The sequence below is a fragment of the Eschscholzia californica genome, unplaced genomic scaffold (assembly GCF_041429995.1).
Source record: "Eschscholzia californica isolate CP2 unplaced genomic scaffold, dmEscCali1.0.p SCAF_2, whole genome shotgun sequence".
NCBI lineage: Eukaryota > Viridiplantae > Streptophyta > Magnoliopsida > Ranunculales > Papaveraceae > Eschscholzia > Eschscholzia californica.
Genome location: NW_028238309.1, coordinates 49,373,831 through 49,383,277, shown reverse-complemented (window position 1 = coordinate 49,383,277; position 9,447 = coordinate 49,373,831). Strand labels below are relative to the sequence as shown.

General features: G+C 39.7%; 1 protein-coding gene across 1 annotated transcript; it reads right to left on the bottom strand.

The window, feature by feature from the left end:
* LOC147558667 (receptor-like protein EIX2) lies at positions 1-7,863 on the bottom strand. The gene is made up of 2 exons (XM_086659063.1): positions 7,393-7,863; positions 1-2,253 (listed from the first exon to the last, which is right to left on the bottom strand). Exons 1-2 carry the CDS (start codon positions 7,861-7,863, stop codon positions 1-3), a joined length of 2,724 nt encoding a protein of 907 aa, XP_086515189.1.
* Between the last annotated feature and the right edge of the window lie 1,584 nt (positions 7,864-9,447).

Below are 9,447 nucleotides of genomic sequence, written 5' to 3'. Positions count from 1 at the left end.
CTACCATGCACAAAACTTAAAGAGCTTTTGTGTCAAAGAAGTAATGAACCCAAAATAAGAATGTCTCCAAGATTGCTTCCATAATAATACCCCACAAAAACCCCAAAAACCTGTTACAAATCCCAGTCCTGTACTTATATAAAACCATTTCATCTCAAGCCAATCATCCCCCTCATCATCACCACCACCATCTTGTTTTCCTCTACCATATTTGGGCAGTTGAGCTTGTCCATCATTGCAGTTCATGAGTGGAAAACCCCAGAGTTCTGGGTTGCCGACATAACTCAATTCAGTAATGCTTTGCAATTGGTTGCCTGAAGGAATTTTGCCTGACAAGTTATTGTATGACAAGTTCAAGTGATTCAAATAATGCAAATCTGCAATGCTTTGAGGAATTACACCCGAAAGATTGTTGCTTGAGAAATCAAGAGATTCCAATGTGTTCATCTTGCCTATTTCGTCTGGAATCTTTCCTATAAAATGATTCTCAGATAAGTTCAAAAATCGTAACTCATGAAGTGTTGTTAGATCTTGAGGAATCTCTCCGGATAAGTTGTTTCCAGATAGATCCATGGTTGTAACAAGTCCAAGAGTGTTTCTATACGCATATTCCTTTCCATTTGTCACAAGTGAAGCAGTTTCTTCATAATCCCCAATGTCGATGCGAATATAGTTTATCTGTTTTTTTTGCTTCAAAGCCATGGCACTTAAATTGTTGAAACATCTTGGAATTGATCCTGATAAGTTGTTATGGGCGATATCCAATATTCGTAGTGAAGTAAGATTACAAAGTGCTTCTGGAATACCACCACTGAACTTATTTAGACGCAACATAAGAAGTATAAGGTTTGCAAAGTCTGCCCCCAGCCATGTTGATATACTTCCGCTGAATTTATTCTTGCCAAGATCAATCGTTATGAACTCGGTACAGTTTCGCAATGACTGAGGTACTTCACCGCATAAAGAATTATTACCCAAATGCAAGAATTGTAATCGAAGTAAAGAACCAATAGAGCTTGGAATTTTTTCGGTTAACTTATTACTTTCCAAGTTTAGCAATGACAGATAGGATGAGTTAAACCAACGTTCTAGAATCTCTCCAAACAGGGCATTGTTAGAGAGATCAAGATATTGTAATGTACACATTTCGCCAAACTCTGGATGACATCGGAAAGAGGAAATAGGACCGGATAAGAAGTTGTGAGAAAGATCTAGTACTGAAACATTAGATACACGAGGTAGTGGGCCCTTAAAATAGTTGGAAGTCAAGTTAACTTCTGTTAAAGTATAACTAAATTTCAATAACTTTGGTAATTCTCCAGTGAGACTATTGTGGCCTAGATTCAAGTGCGTCATTTGAGAAGACATGTTCCAAAACCAAGGAGGAACTGTACCTGAAATTCTTGTGTTGGATAGATCAATATACGCTAATCTTGTTTGTGTTTTTAACCATTGGGGAAATCCAGATCCTATGTGACAATTTTCAAATGATAACCGTACGAGTTGAAATGGAGGTTTCCAAGCAGATCTCAACTTCAAATCAACTGAATCAATATACAACAGTTTTAGTCTTCGGAGATTCGCGAAGTTAGCTTCAGTTACAACGCCTGGTAATTCATTACCATCTATTAGTAATGTTTCTAAATTTGAGAGATGCCATATTGTTTCTGGCAATGATCCATTCAATTCATTTCCACTAAGGCCTAAACCCCTTAATAATGATAATCTTCCTATCGACGAGGGAATTGAACCAGAAAATGAGTTATACACAAGAGAGAGGTATTCGAGATTCTGTAATTTCCCCAATTGATCAGGCAAAGGGCCAGAAAGTTTGTTAGTTGATAAATCCAGTCTCTTGATTGAAGTCAAATAACCAATATCTTTTGAAATTGTTCCGTAGAAATGATTGTAACTTAAATCAAGTTCTTCAAGTCTAGTAAGATTATATAACCATGCCGGTAATGAAGAATTCATTTCATTACTATTAAGATCGAGAATTGAAAGAGATGTAATGTTTATGTATGAAAGAGTTGGTAAAATGGATGATGAATCTAAACCACAACCAGCAAGAAGTAACTCGACTAAAGATGGGTGCATGTTAATCACATGTAGCCACTTATGACTTACCCTGCTGAGGTCCAAGCCACTCAGGTCAAGATGTTGGAGAGAAGAAAGATGAGAGAGCCATTGAAGATCACTAACACCTGCCAGGTCATAGTTGTTACTAATATCAAGAAAATGAAGATTGGATAATGTGAGAGGCAGTTTCCAATTTCAAAAGAGGCGGTTTAGTTGGTTTCTGTTTATGGGGCTTGATATCCTATATAAATAGGGGTCTTGAGTCTTTGTAAAACACCAACACAAGCAACAACTCTTCTTTAGAGAGCTAGAGAGAGAGAGCAAGAGTGAGAGAAATTTTTCATAGTTTTTGAGCGGTGTTAAATTTCTCGGTCGTCGAAGATCTAGTATAAGGTTAATTTCTATACGGTACCATCTTGGGACGAACTTGCAGATTGTGTTAGTCGTCTTCATCTATCCTTCAATAAAGATTTCTTGTTCGCCCGAGGACGTAGGCTTTAAAGCCGAACCTCGTTAAATTCTGTTCGCATATTTGATTTTGGCTTAGTTTTTCGATTAATCTTCATAATCGGATCAATTTCTAGGATAGGTTCGATAGCTTCCGCGACTTTTAGTTATAACAATTGGTACCAGAGCCTTGTTGAGATTGAACGAAGAGAAGATGGGATCGAGAAGTGGTACGGTCAAATCAGGTAAATATGAGATAGAGAAGTTCAATGGGAAAAACGATTTTTCTTATTGGCGGATGCAGATGAAGAATTTGCTAATCTCACAGAAATTACACAAGACGTTGACGGGAAAGAAACCAGGAGATATGTCAGATGAGGATTGGGAAGAGTTAGATCTCGAAGCACGGGCTACCATTATGTTGTGTCTTGAGAGGGACGTGGCGTTCCTAGTAGACGAAGAAACAACGGCGGCGAGTGTGTGGTTAAAGCTAGAAAACAGTTTCATGACGAAAAATTTAACGAATCGGGTCTACTTAAAATCCAAATTATTCACATGTAGAATGGAAGAGGGTTCTTCTATTCAGGAATATGTGAATAGGTTTGACAGGATTATCTCAGATTTGAAGGATATTGATGTTCAGGTTGAGGATGAGGACCAAGCCCTCATATTGTTACTTTCATTGCCAAATCCTATGAAAACCTTGTTCAAACTTTGATGCTTGTTGGTGATAGTCTAAGCATGGAAGAGACGAGAAATTCGCTATTAGCGGATGACTTCGTAAGGTTGCTACTAGCAGTATGGCGTCGGGTGGAGTAGACAAGAATCAAGCACAAGGGTTGTTTGTAACGAGGGGGAGGAGTAATGAAAGGGAAAAGGGAAAGGGCGGGAAATCTAGATCCAAATCTAGAGGCTCTTTCAAGAAAACGTGCTTTAGTTGTGGTGAGCTTGGCCACTTTAAAGCGGCTTGTCCAAAGAGAAAGTTGAAGCAAAAGAACGAAGGCTACAAGGAGAAACAAGAGATGCAAGAGGCGGGATATGTGTCTGAAGAGGCGGACGAATGTTTCTCGGTGACAGAGGTGTCTGGGAAGATCTTCGATAAGTGGATGCTTGATTCAGGGGCGTCACACCATATGTGCCCAAATAGGGAGTGGTTTACTACCTATAGGAGTATAGATGGTGGTAAAGTTATACTGGGTGATGATAGTATATGTAAAACTGTGGGACTCGGAACAATACGGATCAAGATGCACGATGGAGTGGTGAGAACATTGACGGACGTAAGACACGTACCCGATTTGCGGAAAAATCTAATTTCCCTTGGTGTGTTGGAGCGGAACGGCTGTAAGATAATTATAGAGAATGACTCCATAAAAGTCGTTAAGGGTTCTTTGGTGGTAATGAGAGGTACTCGTTACGGAAATTTATACAAACTTTTGGGGACAACAATTACAGGAGATGTAGCAGTAAGAATCAGTGGAAGGGATCCAACGGCTAGTACGAGGCTTTGTCATATGCGCCTTGGGCATATGTCAGAAAAGGGTCTATCTTTGATGTGCGGGAAAGGCTTGTTGAAGGACATGAAGAAGCCTTGCATGGAGTTTTGTGAGCATTGTGTGTTCGGGAAGGCACACAGGGTGACGTTCTCTACAAGCAAGCACAGGAGCAAAGAGGTATTAGACTACGTACATACCGATGTCTGGGGACCGGCAAAGTTACCTTCCAAGGGTGGTTCCAGGTATTTTGTTATGTTCGTTGATGATCATTCGAGATTTGTCTGGCTTTATTTTCTGAAGCATAAGAATGAGGTATTCAACACGTTCCTGGTGTGGAAAGCAATGGTTGAGAACAAAACTGGTCGAAAGCTGAAGACGTTAAGGTCGGATAATGGGACCGAGTACACGAATGGGGCATTCAAGGAGTTTTGTAATCAGGAAGGCATTGTGAGGCACTGGACAGTAGTAAACACACCTCAGCAGAATGGAGTCGCAGAGAGATTGAACCGTATACTACTTGAGAAGGCTAGATGTATGCGCTCCAATTCGGGACTAGGCGTAGAATGGTGGGCAGAATCTGTTGCTACAGCTTGTTATATTGTGAACAGGTCTCCACATTCTTCTTTAGATGGCGGCATACCTTACGAGGTGTGGTCAGGTGAACATGCAGATTACGGGAGACTTAAGGTTTTCGGTTGTACGGCCTATTACCATGTTAAAGGTAACAAACTTGACAATAGAGCAAAGAAGACAATTTTCTTAGGATATGCTACAAGAGTCAAGGGTTATCGGCTATGGTGTACGGAAGACAAGAAGTTTGTAATCAGCAGAGATGTGGTGTTTGATGAGTCATCTATTGTAGCTATGGCGAAAGCTACGGTGCCTAGTTGTGGTGATGTTGGGTCTACTAAAGCTCAAGTAGTGGAGCATCAGGATAATACTCAGGATGAGGAAATTGATGAACCCGATCATGAGGAGGTTCAAGGGGAAGGTACACAAGTTTTACAACAACAACAGCAGGATGTTTCGGTACACACTAGGCCGAAACGATTATATAAGCCGGTACAGAGGTTAGGGTCAGACAAACCTCTTAGGCATTACGGGCAGGCAAATCTGGTTGAATATGCACTCTCGGTGGAAGACGACGAGCCGGTCACCTTCAAACAAGCTATTACCGCGGCGGAAAGAGAGAGTTGGTTGGTTGCTATGCAAGAAGAGATGGAGTCTCTTCACAAGAACAAGACACGGGAGGTTGTCCCATCGCCCGAAGGTAAGTCTGTTATTGGTTGTAAATGGGTGTACAAGAAGAAAGAGGATTCTTCCGAGATCAAGGGTACAAGGTATAAGGCAAGACTAGTGGCCAAGGGTTATGCACAGAAAGAAGGGGTCGACTACAATGAGATTTTCTCACCGGTCGTGAAACATACTTCTATTCGGGTGCTATTGAGTATTGTTGCTCATAGTGATCTTGAGCTGGAACAACTCGATGTTAAAACCGCCTTCTTGCACGGGGATTTGGAAGAAGAAATTTATATGGCTCAACCTGAGGGATACAAGGTTGAAGGTAAAGAAAATCAAGTATGTCGTTTGAAGAAATCTCTTTACGGATTAAAACAATCCCCTCGCCAATGGTATAAACGATTTGATTTTTTCATGCTAAAGCATGGTTTTCGCAGAAGTGACTATGATTATTGTGTATACATCAAAAAGCTTCGCGAAGGTGACTTTATTTATCTCCTTTTGTATGTGGATGACATGCTTATTGCTTCTCGAAGCATGGTGGAGATAAATAAGTTGAAATCTCAACTCAGTCAAGAGTTTGAGATGAAAGACATGGGCGCTGCAAAGAAGATACTGGGAATGGAGATTAAGAGAGAGCGATCAAGTAAGAAACTGTACTTGAATCAGAAAGGTTACATCGAACGAGTAGTTTCTCGATTTGGGATGCAGAATGCGAAGGCGGTGTCAACACCTTTGGCACCACACTTCAGGCTCTCGGGAAAACAATCTCCCACTACTACGGTGGAGAAGGATCATATGGATCGTGTACCGTATGCTAGTGCAGTTGGCTGTTTGATGTACGCTATGGTGTGTACTCGTCCGGATATTTCACAAGCGGTCAGTGTGGTTAGTAGGTTTATGGCAAACCCGGGGAAGACACATTGGGAAGCTGTGAATGGGTCTTGAGATACTTGAAGGGTACTGTTGATACGGGTTTGTGCTTTGGTGGAGATACATGTCAGGTAAGCGGTTATGTTGACTCGGATTATGCTGGCGATCTAGATAGAAGACGATCTACTACTGGTTATGTATTTAGGGTACATGGTGCTCCAGTTAGTTGGCGATCGATGTTAAAAACTACAGTTGCGTTATCTACTACGGAGGCCGAGTATATGGCTATGGCCGAGGGTGTGAAGGAAGCATTGTGGTTGTGGGGTCTTCTGGATGATCTAGGGGTTAAGCAGAAGTGCGTGGATGTATGGTGTGATAGTCAAAGTGCAATCCACTTGGCGAAGAATCAGGTTCATCATACTCGTACTAAGCATATCGATGTCAGGTATCACTTTGTACGAGATGTCATAGAGGAAGGTGATATTTCTCTCATGAAGGTACACACAGATGAGAATCCCGCGGACATGTTGACTAAAGTGGTGACGTGTGGCAAGTTTCAGCATTGTCTGAAATTGCTACAAATCGGCTCGTGTTAAGTTGCCCGAAAGGGCGTAATGGCGACAAGGTTTTCTTTATGTGAAGGGTTGGTAGAACTACGGTAGGCTTGATCCTATAAAAGGGTACGTAGGCAGCCATGGTCATATGGTGCAGTCGGAAGTAGTTACAAGAAGAAGATATATCTTACAAGGAGTATCCTGGTGTTCGTCCAAAATTTGAAGAGTATCAAATTGTGTACGAGGTGGAGAATTGTGAGAGGCAGTTTCTAATTTCAAAAGAGGCGGTTTAGTTGGTTTCTATTTATGGGGCTTGATATCCTATATAAATAGGGGTCTTGAGTCTTTGTAAAACACCAACACAAGCAACAACTCTTCTTTAGAGAGCTAGAGAGAGAGCAAGAGTGAGAGAAATTTTTCATAGTTTTTGAGCGGTGTTAAATTTCTCGGTCGTCGAAGATCTAGTATAAGGTTAATTTCTATACGGTACCATCTTGGGACGAACTTGCGGATTGTGTTAGTCGTCTTCATCTATCCTTTAATAAAGATTTCTTGTTCGCCCGAGGACGTAGGCTTTAAAGCCGAACCTCGTTAAATTCTGTTCGCATATTTGATTTTGACTTAGTTTTTCGATTAATCTTCATAATCGGATTAATTTCTAGGTAGGTTCGATAGCTTCCGCGACTTTTAGTTCTAACAGATAAGTTTCCAAGTTCCGGAGGAATAATTCCACCAAAACCTGCTTCACTTACATCGAGATATCTCAAATTATGGAGGGAGCCCAAGAAAGAAGGTATCTGAATACCATCAAAACCATTCCAACTTAAGTTCAAATGATATAAATGTTTTAATCGAAGCAGAGAAGGATTTAATTTACCACGTAGTGATAAGTGTTGAAGATGAAGTTCAGCAACATTTCCTGTTTTCGGACTGCAAAACACTCCAGTCCAATTGCAACTTTCTTTACCATCCCAAGTAGATAATATATTCTCCCCATAATAATAATTTTCATCCAAATATGAAGTATTTTGATATTTTAAATCTACTCTGAAATCCAACAAAGCTTGTCTCTCCCTTTCCTTACAAACAAAACCAAAACTGAACTTGTTGTAATCTGGTCTGAGTAAGCAAAATGCAGCAAGAAAGATCATTAGAGAAATATACCTTGACTCCATTATTACGTACTGAAATCAAAACTAGAAATTAATTGTGTTTCCAAACTGAATCGCTAATATATATATACAAACACACAAAATCTAAAGCCTTTCCGCGTGGTAGGACCTCCCATACTGTATTCAAATTTTCAGCTGAATTGTCAATTTTTGAGTCAACAAGACCTTCAATCGGTAATCGGTCTCAAGACTCCACTTTCTGTAAAACCACTCAATTCTTCGTGGGTTGTAATATCTTAAGATGTTACGGCCACAAAGAGAGTAATAAATAAGTATGGGTCCGTTGAAACTTGCAAAGATTGTGACAATAAAATTAGTTGGAGACTGTTCTACCTTGTTAAGTTTGGTTACTCATCTGCCCTCTCAATGGTTTGATTTGGCAACAACTGCTAGCTAGTTAAGAAGACTCACCAATATTTGTTGTGTTGTCTTCCGTTTGCGTTATCTTAGTAGAGGCACATTAGAACACCAATAGGCCACCCGTGTTCAAAGGGCTTTACTTGTGTGCTTGGTTGCTTGCCCCTGGAACAACTTCAAAGAGTTATCTTTTTATGAAAAAAGTATGATGTAGCATGTCAGCAAGCATCAATAAGCATATAGTTGCAAGTTCATCCCTTTGTCTCCAATTCCTTTTGTCATGTTCAAATCATTTATGTATGATCAATCAATTATGTAGCTTAATTGTTACCCTTATGATTTTTGGAATCAGTACACTGTCATGGTCTCCATCTTTTAGTTATTTTTGTTGGAGACATTATTTCTAGATGTACACTTGAGCTAGATTATAATTCTTTTGAGTGAACGAGTCTTTCCAAATACAAAACTTTTCAAGATATTTCAGTAATCCAAGTATTTGATTTAGACTTACAAACTATTCACCAAAATTTGTATCTTGTGTCTTCTTCTTTATGTAGAAATTTCAAGGCTAGCTAGTCACCAAGACTTCTACGTTGTGAAGTTATGAATGGCGCCAAATAGATCAAATTATATTGGATGCAAATTGACTTAGTTTGAATGAGTCCTTTCAATGACCGATGAACTTTCTGCACAACCAGTTAATTTGCTTAGAGTTTGTGTGTCTTTTTGTGGTTTGTTATTCTTTCTTGTGTTATCTTAATAGACTAGAGACAAAATAGTACATAACACAAGTGAAGAAGAGAGTGTTTGAAGGGACACTACGCGTGCATCATGCGCCTTGAAAAATCATGGGTCCTCCAACAAGTGGTGAGAAATGAAAAATGGTACTTTCTCTACTTTGGGATCAGTTTCCTTTTTGACAAGGGCAAGCCTTCATATGATGTGAACTTCAATATTAGAGTGCCTTCATGACTAGTACATATTAAACCCAACACTCATTGGAGCCGACCTTAAGAGTAAAGACTTACCCATTATTATTCCAAAACCAATTTCTCACTTGTTACTCTTCCAAACCATTTTCTTCATCATTTAACCCCCATATACCATATCAGCTATAATTTACTATTTTTTTTTTGATGAAAAAGTAAACATAAACAAGGAACAAAACAAAACTAATTAAGCTACATCCTATATATTAAAACAGCTCAGTCGGTTATACGATGTATAAGT

Bases quoted from the DNA above. Each gene is read 5' to 3' on its own strand.
- LOC147558667 (XM_086659063.1), bottom strand. From the start codon at position 7,863: ATGGAGTCAAGGTATATTTCTCTAATGATCTTTCTTGCTGCATTTTGC. The intron at 2,254-7,392 runs TTATCTGTTAGA...CTGCCTCTCACA, and splicing joins TTCCTCCGGAACTTGGAAAC to TTATCCAATCTTCATTTTCT.